The sequence below is a fragment of the Chionomys nivalis genome, chromosome 1 (assembly GCF_950005125.1).
Source record: "Chionomys nivalis chromosome 1, mChiNiv1.1, whole genome shotgun sequence".
NCBI classification, from domain to species: Eukaryota; Metazoa; Chordata; class Mammalia; order Rodentia; family Cricetidae; genus Chionomys; species Chionomys nivalis.
Window position 1 is genome coordinate 2,182,058 of NC_080086.1, and position 25,966 is coordinate 2,208,023.

At 45.0% G+C, this 25,966-nt stretch overlaps 1 protein-coding gene across 2 annotated transcripts in view; it reads right to left on the reverse strand.

Annotated features, from left to right (window-relative positions):
• The window catches only part of Far2 (fatty acyl-CoA reductase 2), a 117,580-nt gene that overhangs the window by 20,000 nt on the left and 71,614 nt on the right, over nucleotides 1-25,966 (reverse strand). For both annotated transcript variants that reach the window (XM_057793003.1, XM_057793007.1), the window contains exons 2-4: nucleotides 13,810-14,038; nucleotides 4,858-5,033; nucleotides 1,738-1,917 (exon numbers count right to left, since the gene is read on the reverse strand). In XM_057793003.1, the coding sequence (XP_057648986.1) occupies nucleotides 1,738-1,917; nucleotides 4,858-5,033; nucleotides 13,810-13,998 (545 nt within the window). In that variant the 5' untranslated portion in view covers nucleotides 13,999-14,038. The remainder of the gene's footprint in view (nucleotides 1-1,737; nucleotides 1,918-4,857; nucleotides 5,034-13,809; nucleotides 14,039-25,966) is intronic.

The following is a 25,966-nucleotide window of genomic DNA, read 5'->3' on the forward strand; positions in this document are numbered from 1 at the left end:
TCTCCTTCGGCAGCTACATGGTGTCTCTCTGCCTCTGCCTACTCTTTCTCTATCTATCTATCTATCTATCTATCTATCTATCTATCTATCTATCTATCTATCTATCTATCTATCTCTCTATCTCTCTATCTCTCTATCTCTCTCTCTCTCTCTCTCTCTATCTCTCTCTCTCTCTCTCTCTATCTCTCTCTCTCTCTCTCTATCTCTCTCTCTATCTATCTATCTATCTATCTATCTATCTATCTATCTATCTATCTATCTATCTATCTTCCAGCCTGGCTATATTCTGCCCTGCTATAGGCCAAAGCAGCTTCCTTCTTTATTAACCAATGGTAACAAAACCTATTCACAGCATACAGAGGGGATCCCACATCAAGTCAAACAGTGTTGTAGCTAATATAGTTTCTGTGTGAGTATTTGGGTCTGGGCAGTTGGGAAACAATTAAGGAGCCTCCGTTTACAGTGACCTCCATTTTGAAGAATTTGAGTGACTCTCAGAGCCAGGAGAGGCAGAAATGAGAGGAGAAAGATAAGCTCCCAATACCTTAGATGCAATTACAGCATTGCAGGAAATCATACACTGGCAGATTCACCAAGAAACGGTCATTTTTGAACCATGATATTTTAAATGTAGAATTTAAAGACACGAAGCTCAAGCAGTTGGAACCAAATAGAGAGAAAACAGAAACAAACTCCTGGAAGCAGAACCGTACCCCGTGAAGATGGTGACTTTTGTTGACTGGCAACTAGAGAAAACAGACTGGTGACCACTTCAGCACAGGCAGGGAAGCATACCTCAGCAGGACCCACTCACAGACCACCCCCTGCGAGAGTTTGGAAGGATTAGATTCTCCTCCAAAAACCATTCCTCCCCAGAATGTACCAACTGATTTACATAAGTGTGCTCATCATCACGACTGTAAGGTGGGGTCTGTTGTGGTGGTTAGCCGCTGGGCCTGTGTCTGAGGGGTTGAGCTGACTGTGACTGTGCTGGCTGAGGTGGGAAGACCCCCTCTGAAATGGGAGGTGCCGGTCCCTGTGCTGGGTTCCTGGGCGGGACAGACGGGAGGCAATGGGATGAGCAGGAGGGTTCCTGTTTTTTGTTTCTTGACTGTGGACTCAGCGTGGCTCGTTTCCTTCCCATTGCTGCAGCCACAGCTGCCCTGTCAGGACGGACTGACCTAGAACCTTGAGCCCAAATAAGCCCTTTCCTCAAAGGCTGCTTCTGTTTGTTTATTTTATCAGAGCAACAGGAAAAGTAACGAAGAAGGACGGGGGAGTGGGGGTTAGAAAGGCTAAAACAACTTCCCCAGCTTACACAGCAAGTTTCCAGTCCTCCAAAATTTCTCTCCTGATCCTTTATATTGTCTGGGGTGCTGTGAGGAATACATTCATGGTCCAGTGTTTCTGTAGGCCTATCCTCAACAAGGGGTTTCTTTAGGGATCTTCAGGGCCGAGGATGTATCTCAGTGGAAGAATGCTTACTTAGCATGCACAAGGCCCTGGCCCCAGTGCCTCTGTATCAATTCCTAGTACATCCACACATGAATCTTCTATCTTCCTTCCCTCCCGGAGCGTATTTCCCACTGGAAGAAGGGACTAGTAGAGACAGGTGAATCATTTCCCCACAGCTTGTTGCTTTCAGAGTGTCCTACCTCTTCACTGCATTAACAACCACAAAGAAACCAAGGGAAAGCTGTCTGCTGCCTCCCAGTTCCTCCATTTGGCCCAACTTACTCCATGGAGTCAATGATCTTTCTTGGCTCCACAGGGCATGGGTAGATGACCTCATCTATGTGGCTCAGGTTGCAGTTAGAAAAGGCGGTAGAGATGTGGATGAAGGCTTCAAGCTTTGGCATCTGGCTGGCCATCAGCAGGAGCTGCTGGGTGGCGGTGACATTCAGCTGCACAGCTTCTCTGGAGAGGACAAAGCAGAAAGAAGCAGTAAAGACGCTCAGCATCCTATCTTGCCGTACCTGGTGTACCACACCGTAAGTGTGCCTCCTCCAGTGACTGGCATGCCATACTTATCCTAGCGGCGGATGTACCAAGCTCTAACTGGTGTATGTGCCATGACTATACCTTCTTCAGTAACAGGCAGATGCCTCAGATCTCGGTGGCACATCATGAGACAAGGAGGAAAAGAATTGGTCCCTGGCTGCACAGTTCTGTAACACTTGAAATTGTAATGTGTTCCTGCTCTGTGGGGTTCTTAGCTCCTGCTATGTGGGGGTCCTCAGTCTTAGTCACGGCAGCACTGTACACATGGTGTCTAAGGTTACATGGTTCTAATCGGTAAAACAGAAAACACATGGTCCTCTGAACTGATCAAGTGGCTTCCAGAAGGGGCCATTGAGAGAACAAATGCAAAGAAGCGAACACTCAAGAAGACAAGACAAACAAATAACATGGCAAGAACTAAGAGGAGGTATTTGAAAGAGCAATGCAAGTTGTTGAAAAGATCCTGGCCAGCCATGGATATTAATGTCAGATCCTAAATTGTAGCCGATACTGTAGTAAACTATATAAATTCAGCATAAGCAGCAAGATGGCCAGAATTCATTCAAGGGGCATACCCTTTATCCAGCATCAGGAAATCTATTTCTCTAAGTTAACCCCAAAAGAGAAAGACTGTAAGATCCTACACACGCTGTGTGTGCACGTGCATGTGTGTGTGTGAGTGTGTGTGTGCATGCGTGCATCTGGGTGTAGGTACCCACAGAGGCTAGAGGTATTAGATGCCCTGGAAGTAGGGTTACAGGTGGTTGTGAGCCACCTGGTGCAGGAGCTAGGAACCAAACTAGGGTCCCCTGCAAGAACCGTGCATGCTTTTCTGTGCCATCATCTCTCTGACTCTTTTTCTGCAAATAACTTAAATGACATTTTATATCCATTTCCCAATTAAATAAATTTACTAATGAAGTGATAAAATAGCACACTTCAGTTCTGCCTAAAGCTATGCCTGGTAGTAAGAGGCTAGGAGTATTGCCTCTCCAGGGTAGGAAGGGTGCCCACAAACATTGCCAGTCAGTCCTTGACGTCGTTACAAGGATCTACCCTGTTATCGGAGAGAAAAACAAAGTTAATGAGCAGATGTCAAGCACTGAACGCACAGTCACAAAAATTGCTGTCATATTTTAAAATTATTTATTTGGAAAATAAACAAAGCTTATAAAAATTAGAATACAGATGATCCATTCGGTAAAATATCTACTAAAATTTATAGCAAAATGTTGAAGTAGCATTCTGTATCCAAATGAAAACTTGAGTTTGCAACGGCCTGAAGGCACACATTCAAATGAGCACCTTACTTAAAGGAATCGTAAGTGGACAGAGAAAATTTCATCCCTTTCATTAATGAAGTAAAATGGAATAGGGGAAACAGACTGTTATTGAATGGGAAGAATTGGTGTTTTTAAAATGTTTGTTTGTTTTTTCGAAATGAATCATATATTCAAAGTAACATAAAAAATTTAAATTTAAATAAATTAACTTTTTCTAAATGAATCTATATACTCAAGGTAACTTGGAAAAATTACACTAAATTTAAATAAATAGCCTCACATGAGAATAATCGAGGTATTTCTATTTTAAAAGCATTCTATGAGTATTTATGGCCTAATCAAAATTAGTTTTTCAAATAGTACGATATTTCCCGAGAAAGTCTGATCAATGGAAAATCAATTTTTAGTAAATTAGGACAAGAATTTGGTTTTGTATAGATTGAAAACTAAGCCCTTTGGTAGGCGTTGTTTAAGAATCAACTGTCTGTTAGAGCAAAGGAAGACTATTGTCTTCATACCCAGTTCAATATTTTTCCCTGGCTATCTCTGTTCATAGTTAAAAGCATTTAAAACGAGCTGGCTGTGGTGTGGCACAGCTTTAATCCCAGCGCCCAGGAGGCAGAAGCAGGCGGGCAGCTGTAAATTCCAGACCAGCCTGGACAATGTAGTGAATTCCAGGCCAGCCAGCCAGGATTATGTAGGGAGAACCTGTCTCAAAATAAATTAATACATAAATAATGAATGAATGAATGAATCGTAGGAGAAGCCCAGCCCAATGGGGGGGGCGTGTTCGCCTCGGGCTAATGTTTACGTATAAATCTGGCGGGTGTGAGCCCTGCCGGTCCTTTTTTGTATTTCCTGTCCATTGCTGGATCCCTGGTGTTGTAAGCTATCCCTTCATTAAATTTTGCTGTTTCATATTAAGCTAGCCTGGTTATTACGCCACATCAATGAATGAATGGAAACATTTCAAATATGTATCAAACATCTAAATCTAAAAATGAAATTACGGTAGTAATTAAAGAAATTGTGACTATACCATTAACTAGCAAGGAGTGGAAAGATGAAAGTAACCTGAAATACGCCGAGCTTTCTAGAACATAAAGTTACTGTGTGAATGCTTTCAAGTAATTTTGAAAGCAATTGGCAAGAATCATAAGCATTTAAGCATGTCAACCTTTCCAGTCATCAAAGAAATAAAGAAAAATGCGCGATACCATGTCCGCTGTCATTCCAGCAGCTCTGGACAGGGGACAGAACGCTCCCAACAGGAGCTCCCTTTCTTGGAAGTTGAGCCCATGTCTGCATAACTGCAGAAGCAGGTAGAAAGGTGAGCGTGTATGCACGCCATGGAGGACTACGGCCTTCTGAAAATTCTTTTATGTTTCTTTTTAAACTTTTCACTGGCATTTGTTTTGTGGTTCTTTCTTTCCTTTCTGCTTTTTATTTTTACAGATTCCGTGAAGACTCTTATACACACACACACACACACACACACACACACACACACGAGAGGGAGGGAGGGGGAGAGAGAGCGCTATAAGCCACGAGAGTACAGAGGGAGCATATATACCTCAGATGAGCATCGAAGCGTACAGTAGCCGCACAGTGGAAGATAATATTGGTGCAAGACAGAAGTTCCTGCATGTCCTCCTTGCTGATGGCTAAGTCGCGCTGGTTGAGGTCTGCAGAGATGGGTCTGATCTTCTCATGCACATTTGGACAGACTTCTTTGACTTTCTCAAACAGCTGAAACAGAAATCCACAGGCCATGGGCCTCATTAACACCAAAAAGCCTTCCTTTGGATGTGTGCCTTCCACTGCAGCTCTCAAAACCCGTTTTTAGTTGCAATAGTGGCATTTTCAGTGAAGGTTTCTCTGTAGTCAAAACCCCTCCACTTTATTTCGTTCATTTGGTGTAATTTGGATCCTCTCAACTCCAGGAACATATGAAAAGGCATGTCTAGCAGTCAGGTGCATATTTTGAGCTTTGCCCTGGAGATGAGAGGGTGATAGTCACTGCCTAGCTCGTTTTAAGTCAAGTTGACACAAGCTAGAGTCTCTGAGAGAAGGACCCCCAACTGAGACAACGCCTCCACGAGACTGGGTTGTAGCAGGCCTGTAGAACGTTTTCTTAATTAGTGATTGATGGGGGCAGAACCCGGCCCATTGTGGGTGGTGCCACCTCTGGGATGTTGGTCCTGGTTGCTATGAGAAAGGAGGCTGAGGAAGCCATGAAGAGCAAGGCAGTAAGCAGAACCTCTCCATGGCCTCTGCATCACTTTCTGCCTCCAGATTTGAGCCCTGCTTGACTTCCTTCAGGGACGAGCAGTCATGTGTAAGTGGAATGAACCCTCTCTTCCCTGAGTTTCTTTGGTCATGGTGTTTATCACAGCCGTGAAAGCCGTAACTGAGACTGTCACCACCTTCTTACCTGACTCCCTTCACCCTTTAGGGTAGCCTTGTGTTTACACAGTTTTACACACAAATTCACACACAAAAAGTTCTTACTTTTTACATGCGAAATAATGGTTTTCAAAGGGCTGGGTTACCGGCCTTTAGCAAACAACATGAAATCACCTTGCTTAAGTGGCTCAGTTACAAATATATAAGCACTAATGTAATTGGAAAATAAAAGAAATAGGTGACCATGTTAGGAGTAAGACAGAATTTTATGTAATCATACTCTAATATCCATGGCAGTTAATGTCAAGGGTCCCATGAGCTCATGGACCGTTTCACTGGATTTTAACTGATTCTTTTTTTAGCATTCTAGTTTATTTTTGAAGGGAGAAGAGATGAACATAACTATTTTAGCTCTTGTTACATCTACTCACGCGAGTGGGTTGGTTCTCCGCTTTCCCCACCACACAGAGATTCTTAGATTAAAACTGCATTTTCTGTTGTTTTGAAAACACAGAACAATCTTGTTTCCAACTATTTTGCTAAGGTGGAATTTTCACATAGTATCCATGGGGATAAATGTTTAGAAAAGTGCTAAAGAACAGGGAGAGTCTGTCTTTGGTTTCTTAAACTTAAGGCAATTAATACCCTTTGTTGCCAGCCTCTGAAGACAGAGTGCTCCTTGGTTCATAGTAGCAGGCTGCATGAGTAATAAAACATTAAATTTGGGGTTAGGATGCAACTCAGCTGTCAGAGTGCTGCCTCCCACCAACAAGACTCTGGGTTTGACCCCCAGCATTGCATAAAACCAGGCAATCCCAGCACTCAAGTTCAAGGGCATCTTTTCTTTGAGGCCAATGTGGATTGCATGAGACCCTATCTCAAAAACAAAACACAGCAGCAAAAAATTTCAGGTAGTCAGAGAAGTCATATTTTATCTGCATCAGGCAAGAGCAGGCTAACAAATCCTTGGAGCTAGATGAAGATGACTATGGAAGGAACTCAATCCCACAGACAGACAGCAAGTGTCAAGCTCCCGTCTTTGAGCTTCCATTTCTACATGCTAGGGCTGCTATCGGTAGGTGAACTAAGTTCTGAAAATAATCAGGGAGTTGGGCCAGTCCTCAGTATTTTGTTTTGACAGCTGGGGTAGATAAGGTTGATAAAATGCTCCGTCTCACCAAAGGGGTCACTCTGGTTCTTGGAGACAGACCTTTAGCAGTTCTGACCTTGATCCACCATAAATATGCTAAATGTTTGCTTTTACAATCAAGTGTCTTCCATGCGGTAGTTCTTTTTAGCCATGCAACAAATGTACGAGTTTGTGTGAAAGCTTTGCAATCCTCCCCGACAGTAACTGACTTTGTAAAAGCCTTTTGAGTCTACAGTAGAATTTTCCTCAGTAACTTTTTTGTGGTTCTGTGGACACTGACTTTGAAGAGGGGGAGTGGATGTTGGGTGGGGAGAGGCTGCATCACACCTGTGCACTTTGAAAGACTGAAGTTTTTCATAGCTTCAGTGAGGACCATCGCTTTAACACCACCGGACAACGTGGTGTGATCATGTGGTTAAGACTGCCTGGAGCCGGGCGGTGGTGGCGCACGCCTTTAATCCCAGCAGAGGCAGGCGGATCTCTGTGAGTTCGAGACCAACATGGTCTACAAGAGCTAGTTCCAGGACAGGCTCCAAAACCTCAGAGAAACCCTGTCTCGAAAAACCAAAAAAAAAAAAAAAAAACCCAAAAAACAAACAAACAAACAAACAAAAAAAGACTGCCTGGAAGCTTGGGCAGCTGTGCTTGGTGGTGCCAGGTGTGTAATGCCTATGGCAGGTGACACACTCCAGGTGTGTACCAGAACTGCGTGCATTCTGGAAAGATATCTGCTCTTCCATCATCACAGGGTCTGGGCTGTATTGTTCGTGTGACAAGAACAAGTTGAGAAGTTCTCGGGGGCCTTCCTTTGCTGCACACTTACTTAAAACGCCAATCGTGGGACTGCATCATCCCATGATCTCAGGGAATTGAAAATCAAACATGTGAAGCTATTCTTGGGAACAGCTTTGCCCTTGTCAGATCTTCAGTGACTTTTCATAAGAACCTATAATCAGCACTAATGGTGACACATATTTCATTTGTCACCCTTTCCTTCTTCATCTCCACAAGGCAGGTTCCATCGTGTGCTTTGAGAATAGGTCTGTGGGCAGGAAGGAGTTAGCCTAGAGGGTGGGACCAGCCCTGAGATCATCTCTAGGCTTCTAACGGAAGGTGCTGGTGGCTACTTAGGGCCAGCAACACTTTATCACCTAACGCTTCTGTCACCATGGAAGAGGCTCTGAGGGGAGGTAGGAGAGCCATGGAGGACGCAGGGGCCTCAGAAGAGCTGCCTTCTGGTTTTGTTGGGTCACTTCCTTGGCACAGATAACACAGCCCTGGGGAGAGGACAGTTTTCTGGGATTAAGTTCTCATCTGTGACGTAATGAACACTTCAAGGATTTCTAAGATTAAATATGATAATGGAAGTCAGTGCTTATGTCACTTCATAGGTCCTTAAAGAGGGAAACTCTCTTTCTGATTTTAATGTTCTGTATTTCCCAAAGCTGCCAAAATGGGAGCCCTCCTCTCCTCCCCTCTCCTCCCCTCTCCTCTCTTCCCCTCCCCCTCCTCTCCTCCCCTCTCCTCCCCTCTCCTCTCTTCCCCTCCCCCTCCTCTCCTCCCCTCTCCTCCCCTCTCCTCTCTTCCCCTCCCCCTCCTCTCCTCTCCTCTCTTCCCCTCCCCTCTCCTTTCCCCTCCCCTCCCTTCTCCTTTCCCCTCCCTTCTCCTCTCCTCATCTCCTCTCCTTTCTCCTCCCTCTTCTTCCCCTCCCCTCTCCTCCCTTACTTTCTCCTCTTTTCCCCTCCCCTCCCTTCTCTTCCCCTCTCTTCTCCTCTCCTCTCTCTTCCCCTCTCCTCTCCCCTCTCCTCTCCTTTCACCTCCCCCTTCTTCCCCTTCCCCTCTCCTCCCCTCTCCTCCCCTCCCTCCCCCTTCCCTTCCTTTCCCATACTCTCTTCCTCTCCCCTCTCTCTCCTCCCTCTCTCTCCTCCCTCTTCTCCCCTCTTTCTCCTCCCTCTTCTCCCCTCTCTCTCCTCCCTCTTCTCCCCTCTCTCTCCTCCCTCTCCTCCCTCTCTCTCCTCCATCTTCTCCCCTCTCTCTCCTCCCTCTCCTCCCCCCTCCCTCCTCCCTCTTCTCCCCTCTCCCCTCCCCTCCCCTCCCCATTCCTCTGTCCTCCCACTCTTTCCTCTCCCCTCCCCTCCCTCCCCCTTCCCTTCCTTTCCCCTACTCTCTTCCTCTCCCCTCTCCCTCCTCCCTCTTCTCCCCTATCTCTCCTCCCTCTCCTCCCTCTCCCTCCTCCCTCTCCTCCCTCTCCCTCCTCCCTCTCCCTCCTCCCTCTTCTCCCCCTTCTCTCCTCACTACCCTCCACCACACTGAAGAGGTTCAAACTGATCTAAGCAACTGTCAAACAGAAGAGTGGCTCCAGTTTTAAAAGTATGCCTGTGTTAGCCACAGGATGTTTGGAATTCCTGCGACGTTAGCACATCTAGTTATCACATATTTATAGACCTTCCTTGTCTTTGTCTCTGTCGTGCTGGGGCCGAACCCAGAATCTCACACACAGCACTCTGCCACCAGGTGACAATCCCGGCTCAGAAGCCTCTTCCATTTTGTGGGATAGTCTCCCAGGTAAGGGTTAGGCAATAATGGAACAAAGCAGCCTTTGAGAGTTTAAAATACAAATTTCTTTTTCCAGTTGTCCTTGTCTCATCTGGAGAGAGTTAATAGAATTATTAATGACAGCTCACATAGGGTGGGCTGGAGAACCATGGGAATGTTGTTGGTTTCTTTACAAAACCATCTAAAAGAACAAGGTCAGATTTGACCTTCCTATTTTCAGGTATTATTTAATTCAAAGTTCGTATTTTTATGCCAAATCTCCTTATTTAGCCATTACAACATGTATACGCCATTTTATTTCATTATAATAAGCTACATACAACCATTTATATAAGCACGCATACCTAGATTATATTCAAAATTGATATTTTTTCAGTTAATTTTTAAAATGCATGTTGGGGGTTGTCTCCTCTATGAACTCTGGAGCAGTGATAGTCATAAAAGGACCCAGTTTCTTAAAATGTTTTTTTTTCCCAGTGTCTTAAATCAAGCTGTGTCATGTGTGCTGAGGTCATGACTGTAAGTCCTGCCTATGATCATCCTCTGTATTTCAAAGTTCATTCGCCTCAGGGACAATTGATGTTTATTGAGTAATTTCTGTTTTGTAGCATGCCAAATGATAGGGTTAGCTTATAAAAATACAGCATAATGCTGTTGTGGGCCTGTGCCTTTAATCCCAGCACTTGGGAGGAAGAGGGAGGAAGATCTCTGAGACAGAGACAGCTTAGTGTATATAGCAGGTGAGAGAGAGAGAGAGAGAGAGAGAGAGAGAGAGAGAGAGAGAGAGAGGAAGAATTTGAAAGAATTTTTAAAAAATGTGAAAATACTTAAGAATTAGGAGTTATAAGTAATGAGTTATAAGAAAGAGTCTTTTCTGATTTTCTGTGACCAATGGATTAGGAAGCTCTTTGAAAGTTGCCTGTCTTTGAGATCAGGGACACAGGAAGGGGCGTGTAGTAAATACATATACCACACAAGGAGAAGGAAGGTCTATATGGCTTTTGATGGGCAGAACCAATGTCCTCTCCACCACAATCCTAGGCATATACAGAGAATCAGAGGCAAACTCTGCACCGTGTGTGTGCAGTGCCCACAGCAGCCAGTAGAGGGAACTGGATCCCATGAAACTGAAGCTATACATGGATGATTGCAGATCACCATGTGATCTGAACCCAGGTCCTCTGCAGGGTGAGCAGTTCTCTGAACCACTGACTCCTGTCTCCAGCCCCTTCTTGTGCTTTCTGAGTTGAAGACTCAATAAGAGTATCACTGTTTCAAGAGTGGCCAATGCTACACATTTCCTCAAATGGGTTTGCTAAAGCCAAGAGCACACTTATCTTCCCTGTATTTCCTCTATAATTGGAGACATAAGGCCTTTTCATCAACATCCACTCCTCTCCTGGGAAGCTTTGATACCCTGCACATCTAGCCCGATGCTGGCCATAGATACCCAATCTGTGTTGTTGAATGAAGATGTTCAGGGCGTTCCAGGATTTTAGGTTTGGGATCTCATCACAACTCCCATTCCTTCTTATAGTTCCTCATCAACCCTTTCACTCATGTCTTTCTCTTGGGACAGGCTGATCTACTGTGTGCACTAACTATGATTTCCTTTTCCTTCTAGACTCAAAGAACACCTGATCCTAAGTCTGCACACATCCGCTGGTTCCCACCTTCTGCTGCGCATCCAAGAATGCATTGTTAGAGACAAGGATGAGAGGACCTTCCCTAACCACCACAGCAACAGAGGAGCAGGGAAGAACATTCTAAAAGGTGGAGCAATTGGCCACAAAAAGTGATAGTAAAGAGGCCTCTTCCTGGAGAGTCCAGTCAGAAACCAGGTAAGGGATATCTTCCTACTCACGCTATAATCTTCTCAAGGAGCCTTCTCAGTTCCTACTGAGCATTTGTCTTAACAGATCTAGCCCAGCCTTGCTGACCTCCATTTTGAATAGCTTTCTTTGTTTCATTTTCTTATTTCAATGGTACTTACCTTGTCTCTATCCTGCCACTATTTATGAAGCTTGAGTTCTAAGACTGCCAATCAAAAGCTGAGGTCTCGGCACGTGGTAGAAGGAACAGTCTATTCCCCAGCAGTAGGGACTCTGACTCTCCAATATGGCATGAACGGTAGGGCAGAAAGAAACTTTGTGACTTAAAGTGAAGACGGTGGGGGTTTCCTCCTGGGTACCCACCTGTGTCTTTCTCAGCCATGAGATGTGGCCCAGTGGCAGCCTTGCAGAGCGTGTGGACAGGAGTTAGGGGCACTGCTTCCTGCCTAGACCAGACATCTTCCTATAGAACCAGTCCTGTCTTTGTCCCCATTGCTAGTTGGCTAGTGTCCTCTGTGGAGACCTCATTGGGTTGAGGACAATGCGGAAGAGATGGCAGCCTCTCCATCAATCACCTTGGATCCTAAGTGGCTGGTGTATGGCTGCTTCTATCAACTGGTTTTCAGGAGATGGGGGCTATCTCACAGCACATGCTGGGTTAGATCAACTGATTCTCAGAGAGGTGGGGTCTATCTCACAGAACATGCTAGGCTAGATTAGCTGACTCTCAGGGAGTTGGGGGCTATCTCACAGCACATGCTGGGTTAGATCAACTGATTCTCAGAGAGGTGGGGTCTATCTCACAGAACATGCTAGGCTAGATTAGCTGGCTCTCAGGGAGTTAGGGACTATCTCATGGCACATGCTAGGCTAGTTCAACTGGGTCTTGGGGAGGTGGGGGCTATCTCACGGCACATGCTAGGCTAGATCAACTGGCTCTTGGAGAGGTACGGGCTATCTGTTTCAGCACATGCCTGTAATTCACACAGGCTGGAGAGACACTAGCTAGGTAAGTTGCACATGTGAATGTGAACAGATCCGTCACAGGATTTTGAAATCTGGGAGACTTAGATTACTTGTGAGCCTGGCATGGTCAGTGCAGCCCTGGAATTCCGGCCTTTGTGAGGTTAAGCTGGTAGATTCTGAGCCTGAGGCTAGTGTAGGCTACTCAGCAAGACCCCATCTCAAACACAACAATAATAAAAAAACTCGCTTATTCATTTCTACTTTTATCTCTTACAAAAGCCATGATAAACTGATAGAGAGGGGAATGTGGAAACCTATGCATCTTTGATATCTGTGAAACTGGTTTAGGCAACCCATGATTTAGCTTTAAGGACGATGAACAAAAGAGTCTGTCTGGGTCAAAGAATCCAGAGGTCACTGATAATATCTTCTATGATGCAACACAATAGTATTTGATGGATGGGTATCTTCATTTAATCTTCATAAATCCCTGTGAAATAGTATTTGTTATCTGACACATTGTATAGATAAAGAAAGCCCTGGGTGGATTAGGCAATGTGGCGAGCTCTCCACGCTGGGCTGTTGCTCTGGTGTGGGGAGGAATGGGTAGGGTCAGGTCTATTGCCTTTTCTACTGACCCACGCCATTCTCTGTGCAAACGCAAGAGCTAAACCCAATAGTGCCCGCCTACCGAAAACTTAGGTTTCTAGACCACCAGACATTCAGACAATAGCTGTGGGACAAGAGGAAATTAAAAAGGAAATAATGCCAGAGCTGTGTTTCTGACACACACACACACACAGAGAGAGAGAGAGAGAGAGAGAGAGAGAGAGAGAGAGAGAGAGCGCCAACCCTGGGCAATGGTGCATGGAGTTTTCTGGGGCCATCCACATCCGTGGTTGCCTGCTACGCACCCACCAAGCCTGGGCAATGGTGTTCGGGGTTTTCTCGGGGTCATCCACTCCAGCCAGCAGGCCTAACCTTCGCTGGTTCCACACTCTCTCAAATTTCACAATGGAAAACAAGTACCCAAAACAGGGACAGTGGGGGACATGTCAGGTTCAAACCACTACAGAGATGATTCCTTTCCCGCCCAATTATAATCGAAGCACCTCTACCCTCCTCCCGGAGACCCACAGGAGACACTGTGACGTTTGTCTTCTTTTTCTGTCCCCTGTAGGCTCTGGCCTGAATTTGGGAATTTGTATAGTTTCTTTTACAGCTGTTTTCATAAAAATCCCCCCACCCCCTAAAGAAGGAAACAACTCCATGTTGGAAGGTTTTACCTCAGCTCACAACTGGAAGCACAGTCCACCATAGCCAGGAAGTCAGGGCAGCAGGGGCTAGCATGGAGGAACTGGTCACACTGCATCCCCAACCTTGGCAGAGAGCTATGAATTCTCATTCACTTTTATACAGTCTAGGATCCCAACCTAGCAATCGGTGCCACCAGTCATGGCATCTCAGATAACCCAGTTAAGCCAATCCCCTACCGGCATGCTAGACTGACCTAAAGAACCGCTCACAGCTGTGTCCGGAGGCTTGCTTCCTTGGCGGCTCTAGATCCTGTCCAGCCACTGGGCCCCATGATACACGGCCCTCACGCAAGACGTACCTTACTGTTGAGAATCTGGAAAACCCTCTCCTGCAGAGTTTGTCCAGACTTGGGTCTCACAAGGATGTAAATGACTTTCAGATGGGGGCTGGTGCGGAACAGCTTCTCCATCAACACCTTGCCCAGGAAGCCCGTGGCCCCTGTGATGAGGAGGGACTTGTTGCTGTAGTAAGCTGCGATCATGGACATGATTCCTCTGTTTTTCTTATATGGTTCTGGGAAGAGGGTCCTGAAAAAGAGAGAAAAACAAGTTACCGTCTCAGAAGTTTTAAAATTCTCAGCCACCGACAGTGTGTCTGGGGCTTCCAGAAGTTTTGAATGAAGGGAAAACTGTGAGATCCATAGGCTTCTGGGAAGGGAGATGTTCCCTAAGAAGCATTTCCGAGCCTGCTCTGTGTCCTGGGCTTTATGCTTGGGGCCGTGGGAAAAAGACGACAGAGTTCTCAGTCTAACCCAGGACACAGACACAATGAGAGACAGGTAAATACAATGTGCTAAGTGAGAACACTGGAGCAGGGAGTAAGGTTGTGATGTCAGGCCCTGGGGACTTGGGGTGGTGATGTCCCCAGTGGCAGTGTTGGAAGGTGAGACTCTAAGTTGAAGGCAGGCAAGGGCTGGCGTGAGGGTGTTTTAGGCCTTAGAAACCAGGGTCCACACAGCTATCAAATGTTTAAAATTACAATTTAATTAATACTTCAGCTTCAAATTTATCTAGTGACCATGTTGGGGCAAACGGCATAGTCCCACCTGCTCCTGTCCCAACTACCACTTCTAAGTCTATTTGCTTTTCTTCTTCCTTGGGATGAAACTAGGTGTCTCCCACTCCGGGGGTTCAGCCACTTGCACAGCAAAGAGCAATCGAAGCCCTTGGGTTTGGGTACCTAGACAGAGCAACAGGCACAGCCGCTGCCCAGACTATTCGGGATTGCTGTTTGCAAGAGCATAGGGAAAATCCCACACGTTATCTGAGGACCAGACGTGGCCCAGGATTCTGTGGCTGCAGATGAGGAGACCCCTTGTAGATTATAAAAGAGCAGTTGCTTGTTCTCTTCAATCCCAAGTGGGAGACTGACTGGTCTGACAACAGTCTAAAAAAATCCACTATATAGTGTGTGTATGCATATGTATGCATGTGTGTGTATGTGTGTGTATGTGTATACACACACGCGCGCGCGCACACACACACACACACACACACACACCATGTGTGTACCTGGTGCCCTCAGAGGCCAGAGAGAACCATAGTTACAGACAGCTGTGAACACTCATGTTGGTGCTGGGAATCGAACCCACGTCCCCTGGAAGAGCAGCAGTGCTCTTAGAGTCATCTCTCCAGCCCTCATTTCAATATGGTTGATTAAACACACGTACTGAGTCCCTATGTATGTGAATAAGCATGTAAGCCTACCCCTTGTTGAGGTACGACCACATTGGAGGGCGTCAGTGTCTCCAAGATAAAGTCAAACATGGCATCCAAAACGCCAAGCGCATGTGAATCTTGGTGTTTCTCTTACCCTTGGAGATTTACGAAGGAAGAATTGATCTACTAACCCAACGAGATTTGGAATTCAGATGGGTTAATAGTAAAGCAACACATAATTTCATGCTTTGCTTAGAATGAAAACTTTTTATAAACCGATGACTTTCCATTCGTATTCCAAGTTAGCAAACCGGTCCATCAGACCCTGGAAGTTCTGCCCCCAGGAATGGCACTGGAAGAGGCTGCAGTACCGCAGCTGTCCACGTGGGGGCAGTGCCAGCATACCGCGCAGGAGCGCCTGCAACCAGGCCAGCCTCCTTCAAAATCCCCATGATGCCATCGGCGCCAGCCATGGAGAAAGCCGCAGTATCGTGGGAACCGCACCATGGGAATCTGAGCTACGTGTGTGTGTGTGTGTGTGTGTGTGTGTGTGTGTGTGTGTGTGTGTGTGTGTGTGTAATTTGTTTCTGCAGGGTCCGCGCAAGTCCATCCACATCATCACTAGTTTGGTGTGAAAACTGTGTGCTGCGTAATCCCAGTTCATGGCCTATTGGGTCAAGCAACACTCAGAAATGAGTGTTAAGAATGTGTTATAATAACGATCCAGACTTAATCATTCTATTTTATTAAGTCTCAGAAACAGACCCTGAGCCATTTCTTAAAGGCTAAACCTTAATCCTAAATCTTTGTTGGTCCATCTGTCTGTCTGTGTCCCGTACCCCCATCCCCCGCCACCCTGCCTCTCCTCTTTTCTCCTCTCTCCTCTCCTCTTCCTCCCTCTCTTCGGGGTGCATCTATGTATGTGGAAGCCAGAGGGCCACCTTGGGTGTTACCCTCAGGTGTCAGCTGTCTTGTTCTTGTATTTAGGCATTTTTTTTTTTTTTTTTTTTTTTTTTTTGGACAGGATCTTTCCATGGCTTGGAACTTGCCATGGAGACAAGGCTGTCTCTGCCTCATTGGACCCACCCGGCAGAGCTGCGTGTGCGGTGCCCGCATCTGCTGTACAGCTTCCTCTAGTTCTGGGCCCCACTGGAAGCCCTTTGGAGATGGCTGGGCGAATGGGCTATATTGACACATTTAAATGAGGACTATGTGACCTGCCTGACATCCCAAGAGGCTCGCAGACTCTTGTATTTCTTATTTTTGTTTCTGGATTTCTGGAGAGGTTAGATGCAACAACTTACATGTCGTCTTCAAAGGATGTGTTTACCTACTTCGTACAACTCTATGTCTGGAGACTTTCCTGGACAGGAAGGCCTGGGTTTTTGTCACTTACTTGCCCTCTGACTGCAAATGTCCCTAAGTTTTGCCATGTCTTGCTCACAAGATCCTCTCAGCATAACGTCACCAATGTAATGGACCCGAGTGACAGCTTGTGAAAAGGAAAGGTAGTCAAGATGCAGGGTAATAAAATTTATCGCAGGGCTGGAGAGCTGCTTTGCTCCTGCGGTAGGACATTAAGGTGTACTAATGGCCTCCTTAGCCGAAATCAAAACTGCTTATTCCAGTGTGCCGACCTGCGCATGAGGAAACTATGAATTAGCTTAAGGAGCCCACAACAGCTGTATGTTAAAAACAGCAGGCACAGTTAGGGTCACTGCTTGGTTAAGTTGAGGACAACCAGTTGCTACTTTCTAAGACTGAATCTTTTTTTTTTTTTTTAGACTAATTTATTATGTATACAGTGTTCTGTCTGTATGTATGTTTGCTGGCCAGAAGAGGGCACCAGATCTCATTACAGATGGCTGTGAGCCACCATGTGGTTGCTGGGAATTGAACTCAGGACCTCTGGAAGAACAGTCAGTGCTCTTAACCTCCGAACCATCTCTCCAGCTCCTCTAAGACTGAATCTTAAATAGATAAACTGAATGTGGACGTGGTGGGAATCATGAGCCCGCATCTTTCACATCCTTTACGGTAGCGCTAACTTCTATAATCTTTCCAGGAATATGGCCTGGCTTTGGGGACAGAATTTGACGGATTGTGTAGTTCTAGTGACCCTGCCCATCATTGTGTTCTCATTTTGAAGGTAGTGAGACAAGACAAGCTTTCTGCCTGCTCCCGAGTGTTCAGTCCACTATGCGCCTGTCACCCAGAAAATCACCCCATGTTGGTCCTGGGAAACCCTGACCCACTGTAAGCAGGACCTGGCTAAAAGGTCAAATTGCCTGACCTTCATAAGCCTCCCCCCCCACCCCCCACCCCCCACCCCCGCTTCAAAGGAGGAATGTCATTGCAAGGCTGGTGTCTGATATGTGCAGCTTTGTTTGTAAAGAGCCACACCTCGTAGGCCACATCGGGGTAAACTGGAAAAAAAAATCAAACAAATTCTTGGTATTGTGTTGGGGCTCTTCCTCCAGGAGACCCAGACTTCCCTTCACCCACAAATGGGTGCAGTCCTGGAAATTGGCTGAAGAGATTTAATGATCTCTTTTATGATCGTAAATAGATTTTTTGTTCAGTTGTCCTAAAACTTTTCAGGTTATGCAGATCAAGTAAAATTTAGTAGCTACCCCTCCTAATTCATTTGTAAGAGCATCGTGGGTGAGTGGGTGGAGATATGGCCTTTTGGGTGAGAGCAAGTTCTGCTCTTCCAGAGGACTTGAGTTTGGCTCCCAGCACCCACCTCGGGAAGTTCAAAACTGCCTATAAATCCCTCTTTTGGCTTCTACATTGTGTGAATGTAGCAGACCCTCACAGGAATGTACACAAACATACATTAATAAAGATAAAAGTAAATCTTTTAAAAAAGAGCATCCTGACTGGCTAGCCAACGCCCCGGGATCCTGAAAGCCAGGCCATCTGATAGCTGCGTTGATCCTATTGTCCCTTATGGTCACCACACCAACATTACTGCCAGCACTGTGGTCACTGCCAGCCTGGGACCTAGCAGGATCCGTTCCCACCATCAGTTCTGCCCCCACAGCAGGAGCCACCACAAGGCTCTTCAGGCACCAAGTGGTTCCCTTTTCAGGCCTGTTTCTATGGCACAACTAAGTTCATATAATATTAACCCTGCTTTCTGCAGACATGTTCGCCTTTGGAAGGATGACGCTCCAACTTTTAGGGCTGAATCCTTGCTTGCTGGCTTGACAGATGAAGGTAAAAACATATATATAGAAGTTTTAAATGTCTGTTTTATTTTATGTGCATGCATGTGTGTGCCTGGATGTGTGTATATATGCACCATTTGTATGTAGGGCCCACGAAGGTCAGAGAGACATCAGATTCTCAGGAGCTGGAGTTAGAGGTCATTGTGAGCCTCTATGTGAATGCTGGGACCTGAACCTGGGTTCAGTTTACTGCTCCTAATTGCTGGGCTCTCTCTCTCTCTCTAGCCTCAGGAAGAAAGTTTTATTATTTGATTGGGAACTGTTTCTTTTCTATTTTTAAGTAGAATTGTACGTTATGGAGATAAATTTTATTTTTTGGATGTTTCATATTTTTATTTTTAAAGAAATATTTTTTTAGAGCCAAGACTCTTGCCAACCCTAAAATGGCTCCCTTAGTTAAGATATCTTCTTCCCTGTTCCTATATCCACCCTTCCTCCATCTCAATTATCCCATTACCCCAAGCTCTCCCCAATCCTCCCCTTCTCTCTTCTCTCTCCCCATCTCCCCCACCCCCCCACCCCCCACCCTGCTCCCAACTTTTGCTCGGTGATCTTATCTACTTCTAGTATCCAGGAGGATAAATATATGTTTTTCTTTGGGTTCACCTTCTTATTTAGCTTCTCTAGGATCACGACCTATAGGCTCAATGTTCTTTGTTTATGGCTGGAATCCACTTATGAGTGAGTACATACCATGTTCATCTTTTTGGGTCTGGGTTATCTCACTCAGTAAAGTGTTTTCTATTTCCATCCATTTGCATGCAAAATTCGGGAGCTCACCAAGGCCAGCTGGACTGGGACTGAACGAGCATGTGATCAAACCGGACTCTCTGAACATGGCTGACAATGAGGACGGACTGAGAAGCCAATGATAATGACACTGGATTTTGATTCTATTGCATGTACTGGCTTTTTGGAAGCCTAGTCTGTTTGGATGCACACCTTCCTAGACATGGATGGGGGGTGCTTAGACTTCCCACAGGGTAGGGCACCCTGACTTCTCTTAGGACTGGGGAGCTAGGGGGAGGAGAAGTGGGGGGAGTGAGAGGGAAATGGGAGGAGGTGGAAATTTTAAATAAATAAATAAATAATAAAAATAAAAAATATTTTATTGTCACACAATAAATTGAAGTGGAACATAGACGATGAGAAGAACTTTTTCAGGAATTGGAAAACCTGATGTTCTAACTGGTCATTAACCAAATCTCTAATCCCGATGCTGAGACTCAGGTGTCCCTGCCGTTCTATCCATCACAAAGAAGGGTTTTAATAATCAAAGAAAGAGCCAGGAGAATCAAATAAAGCAATAGAAGGTATCATTCAAGTAGTCTAAGCAAGACAATGACACCTTTCTTAGTCTAGATACTACACGTTGGGGATGGAATTGCAGCTTTGAGTAACTAGTAAAGCACTTGGAAAAAATTCTATACTTTACATTTTATTTTTTAAAGATTTAATTATCTACATGTATGTGCCTGTGCCTGTGTGTGCATATGCATACAAGTGTGGTGCCTTCTGTCTATGTGTATGTGTGTGTGTATCTATGTGTGTGTATGTGTGTGTGCATTATCTCTGGTGCCCTCTGTCTATATGTATGTACCTGTGTTTGTGGGTGTGGGTGTGCATGTATGACTGGTACCCTCTATGCATGTGTGTGTGTATGTGTGTGCACATGCACACGAGGATATTAAGTCCCCTGTCCCATACATCTGTATCTCGGCTTTTAATCATTCAAGGATGACTAATGAAGCCATTGGTAGATGTGAAATCTTATAACAAACCTTGATTAAAAAGTTATTGATTTAAGTTTACGAACTCAGTCTACCAAAAAAAGACTATCGATTTGTGGGACGTCACCGGAAAATTGCCGGATATTGTACTCAAAAGATCTTAGTGGCTCTGTTACAAGTGTGTAGGTTGTCAGAATCGGTTAGTGGCAACTATTAGATGCAAATCTACTGTGTCTACCCCACAGCAAAAACAGAGTGTTGGTCTCTTCATGTCCTGACTGAGATTCCAGGACCTTGAGCATTGCCACTCTTCCTGATCAACATAGAAAGTTGTATTTTTAAAAAGTCTACTACAAAAATTAGTTGATTGAAGCAAAGGGGAACCAGTTGGTGAACTGGAAATCTATATTTCTTAACATAAACTATTGATCACTCCCTGTGCGAATGAACTGGCAATCTCTCAGGAAACGTCAGAATAAATACGACCACACTATTTGGAAATACCCAGTTAGGTCTCGAGAAAGAGCTGAGCTCTGAGTCAAAGCTAGTAATTTCCCTGTCAAAATTCCCTTCATGGGACCCCGTTCCTTGTCAGAACTGCAGCAAGCCCTGGCACCATTCATGCTTCTCCTAATGGCTCGCTGAGTTCTATTGAGGAAATCAAGGAGGGCACCAGAGAAGGCACTTAAAGATCTGGGAACATTTCTTCCCACTTGTATGAGCTGCAGGTAGTGGCTTTAGAACAAGAGAAGAAAAGTTCTTGTCTTGTACAACAAAGTAGACCAGTGAGAAGGGAGCATGTCAGAGCTACGCGGGGAACTTCCAGAGCTCAGGTTGTAATGTAACAAAAGCTAAAATGGTCCTTTCTCTCCCTCTCGAGTACTGTTGCGGGAGATCCTTCCGCTTCTCCAGCCAATAGCCTCTGAGATACCAGCCCATTGGGGCGTGGTCTCTCTCCCTTTAAAAAAGCAGCCACTTCCCTCCTTACTCTCTCTTCCTGCTCCGCTTCCGGCGACTAGACTCCCTTCCTGACTGTGCAGAGGGCTGTTGTCTGGGACGGTGATCTGTAAGTTTTTCCCCTTTTAAATAAATAACCATTCTATTAATCATAATTCCCAACTGGTGTGAGATTGTTTGTGACTTACGCCTTCGCCTTCAGAGTACCTCATTGGAATGTCTATTTAACTTTATAATGATAATTAAGATAGGCGCTATGGTCACACTTTGCAGAGCAGAGAACGGAACTGTAAAAGGCACCTTTTCTGCATGGTTCCTGGACGGGAATGGGATCTTTTTCTTATTTAATATTAAGGCCACTCTTGTACCCTCTGACCCCTGCCGCCTATTGCTTAAGGCTTTGTTCCTGTGTTTATAGGCTGATACCATTTAATAGCAATAGTTTTATACCCAGGGCAAGAGCTCGTCTTCACTTATGATTAAAAAACAAGTTTGCTTTCTTTTTTATTTCTATTACCCCAACTCAAGTGATACTTGAAGGAGGGGGCTAAGATGCCTGCCTGTCTTCTAAGGTCTGTCTCCCACAGGGACGAGTCCATGGATCCTGAGGGAAAATGGCGAATGTCATTTATATGTATACTGATTTATAATATAGTCTTTCTCTCTATATACATACATTTAATATAGACATACTTATATAAATATTATATATAATATACACACATGATGTATATATATGATATATACAATATGGAACATCTAAGCACACAAAATATGAAAATGTTAAGTTACTTGTAACAGCCCTAGCGGGAGGTAAGCTATTCTAAAAAGAAACCCACAGATAATTTCCTCACCCCTGCGATGCCGCGGTTGGACTGGCAGTGCCATGAATTACTATTGCCAAGCCCCACCCAATGACCAGGTAGGAAAGTGAAGGTAACTTGCACTAGGATCCGTACGAAATGGTACCAGATTGTCACATTAGATGTTAACCGTATTTAGTATTTAAAGGATTTCACAGAAATGTATTTCACGCTGGTTGGTTCATACAGCTATGTGGGGTTAGAAGGATAAGCACAGACTGGAGCTTCAATGGTTAAGAGTGTCATTCCTCCTCCAGAAGATCCGCGTGGTTCCTAGGAACCATACTGATTGGCTCACAACCAGCTCTAACTAGTTCCAGGGGCTCTGATGCCTCTCCTGGCTTTGCACAGAATGCTAGCCCTTGTAAACACCCAACTCTTGGAGCATTGAACTGTATAGTCCACTGCCTCCTACTCCGCTAGCCTGGGATTCCCTGCTTTTCCCCTTTGTCCACGGCCACTCTTTCCCCTTTCTCCACGGCCACTCTTTCCCCTTTGTCCATGGCCACTCTTTACCCTTTGCCCACAGCCACTCTTTCCCCTTTGTTCACGGCCACTCTTTACCCTCTGTCCACGGCCACTCTTTACCCTCTGTCCATGGCCACTCTTTACCCTTTGTCCATGGCCATTTTTTACCCTTTGTCCACGGCCACTCTTTACCCTTTGTCCACGGCCACTCTTTTTACCCTTTGTCCACGGCCACTCTTTACCCTTTGTTTACACACCATACTTTATTATCCACTGCCCCAAACACCTTCGTACACTTCTGCATTTCCAGGCACTTCTTTCTCAATTTCTTCTTAGGAAATACCACAAAAGATGTAAAACTTCCTTTCTGGAGTTATGTTCAAGAACTGTTAGGGTCAACACCTGGCTACTGGCAACCCTAACAAGCTAGGCTCAGATAGCCCCTCATTTAGTAAATTAAAAAGAAGTAGGAGTGGAAATCAGAAAAAGGATTCAGCCAGGCCACACTTGGAAGAAAACAGAGGCTCAGGAACTCCCTCTAGTCTACCCGTGGGGTCCTGACATGAAGTTTGCATCTGAACAGAGGGCAGGAGGTGTGCATGGCTAAGGAGTCCTAATCAGGCTAGGCCCTACCCATCACTCAACTCAACACTAACTCAGCTTCAGTCTTTCCTGCAGGGTGATTGACAAGCTGTCAGCACCATGTGGAATTCCTTTCTGGGAGGCAAGCCTTCCTCTGGCTGGACCAACACTCCTGTCTTTGCTTTTCCTTCTCCCAGTGTAAGATTCCCGCTGATATTCCAATTTCTTGGGGACCATTATGTGTAGCGGCGTAAATGAATGACAGACGGAAATTATAGTAAAATATTTTGCTTTAATTAGGGAAAGACTCACAGAAACCAAAGTTTCAGCAGAGAACAGGAAAGCAGAAGGGAAGGCAGGGAGCACGCCTGCAATCTTACAAGTAAAAAATATCCTCGGGGGACCCCGCCCTACATGCAAGGTGATTGGCTGGGTCTCCCCTACATCTCCCCTTTTTGTCTAAATAAGACAGAGTCAAACCAAATACAACTATATACAATAGGAATAAATAATAAATATACTAAACATTTTATTTTAAAGAGTCTAAATAATGTAGAGAGTAACTATAATTATCTAATCTTTAACTCCGTCAAAGATTTGAGAAGGGAATTAATATTACTTAACAAACGAGAGATATCCAAAATGTGTAACAAATGACAGAGACAACTGACTACCTGGGCAATCATCCAAAGTCTTGTTTGCAATGTTGAGTCAACCAACTTTGGCTAAGGCCTAACATAACTGACATACCATTATTAAAGGCAAGGAACTTTCTTAGAACTATCCTACCCTGTCTTGGCAAGATAAGACAATCCTGTTTCATCCATTTATGGATATTCTGCATCTTTGTCAGTAGTTCAGGTATGGGTTTTTCTTAACAGAAAGGCCAGTTCTGCCAAAAAGACAAACTCCCAGTGGAGTGTCTTTGGTGCTCAACGTTCTCTCGGGAATAGAGTGGTGTTGTCAGGAGTGATTGTGTCTCGTTGGCACGGAATTTTAGGTTAGATTAAAGGCCATTTTTTACAGCTCTTCGAAGAGGCTGAAGATTATATTATCTATACTAAATATAATCTCTATGTATCTAAAAAACCTGATTATCCTAAAAATAAATATGACAAACATATAATTTTCAATATCTATCTAACTTGAAGACTAAGAGAATAAACAACTGTGTAATATATGAAGACAATGATCTCCAACTGTAAACAATGTCATTACATATCAAATGTAAACAATGTTATTATATAAATAGTATTAGAGGTAGAAATGTACATTGTAATATGGTAGATGTATCAATACAATATAGACAAAGTTATAAGCATACACTCTTATACAGAAATTAGAGGTAGCAGCACTTACATTTAATATTTAATATATCAATATACAAGAATCAGCACCAATATAATATTTTTTAATAACAGTAATTTACAAATACCAAAAGGGAAGGCGGGGAGCATGCTCACAATCTTTATAAATAAAAAATATCCTCGGGGGACCCTGCCCTACAAGCAAGGTGATTGGCTGGGTCTCCCCTACAATTATGTCTTCTGGTTTGGACAGTTTTTAGACATGAAGTGAATTGGATGGGAATTTTCAGTTTCCCTGAAGGAATTCAATAGTGTTTTGCTTATGGCAAGTATACAACCCCAACTCTGGCATTGCAGGAAAACAGTTATGTTTCTATAACCTAAGCATTCTACATACACACACACACACACACACACACACACACACACACACTCCTTAGCCCAGATCTAAGGTCTAAACCTAGAGCCCCCAACATATTAAGCATGGGCCTGACCATTAAACTATATCCTGGCTTCTTTCCACTGTTAACTTTGAGATAGGGTGCCTCTAAGTTGCTCAGGCTAGACCTGAAGTCATTCTGTGGAGCACACAGTCCTTCTGCCTCAGCTCCTGAAGACTTGGGATTATAGATGTTTACTACACTATTGTATAGCTGTATAGCTCAGCTCATCTGTATCTTTGATTCCAACTCAGACACTGACACGAGAACATGTGCACCCCTGGGCCATTGTCCACACTTGGAAAGATTGTGCTTCTGCCAACTGGGCACATACCTTTCAGGGATACAACTGAGAGACTGAATAGACCAAAGAGAAAAATAACAAGCTAGAACTTTGACCTAGAACCTGCAGCAACACGCTCAACGAACCATCTCTTTGTCTCCAACAACTGGGAAGCTGGGCTGTCCGAAGATTGTGGGAAGTCAGGCCGCTATCGCTGGGAAGAAAACAATAACTTCCGTAATACTTGGCTGCTGATTAATAACCGACAGCTCTCCTAATGTTTATCACCACTTCCAGCTTATCAGGAACCACAGAGGACCCACGGTAGCCCCAGACGCACACAGGCCCATGCTTCTGGCTTACCTACTCCCAAGGCAGGCCACAGCAAGGTTTCCTGTGGCACCTCTCTGCTGCCTGCTTAGAGTTTGCTGAAAATTCACAATAGGCGGCATGATGTGGAGGACTAGGGGGCACAGACTCATGTGGTACAGAGCATCCATGTACACATGCTTACTGAGTTTTTTTAAGGTAAAGTTCCTTGCATGGCAGTACTCAGAGGTCAAGAAGAGCTACTAGAAAGACAAGCCTTGAGAACATGAGCTTTCTGTTTCAGGGACACCTATGCTGCTGCAGTGACTCCAAAGTATCCAGTACCAGCTAAAGGTTCCAAATCCTCACCAGAAGAGGAAGTGGGTGCACTGGGGTGAACCGCTAAGGTTCTGACTCCACACGCGAAGCCTGTGGTAATCCCACAGCCGCCACCTTCCGCTGCTGCAGCCACACTGGCTGATTTAATGGTTTCTCTGGAGAGAAGCTAGAACAGAAAATGGAGTGTTGGCTCAGGCTCTGCCACATACCCCACGGCACTCAGTATCCCCATCAGTCATCCCCTCAGGACAAGCTGCTCACCAGAGCAGCTGAGGCATCTTCCAAG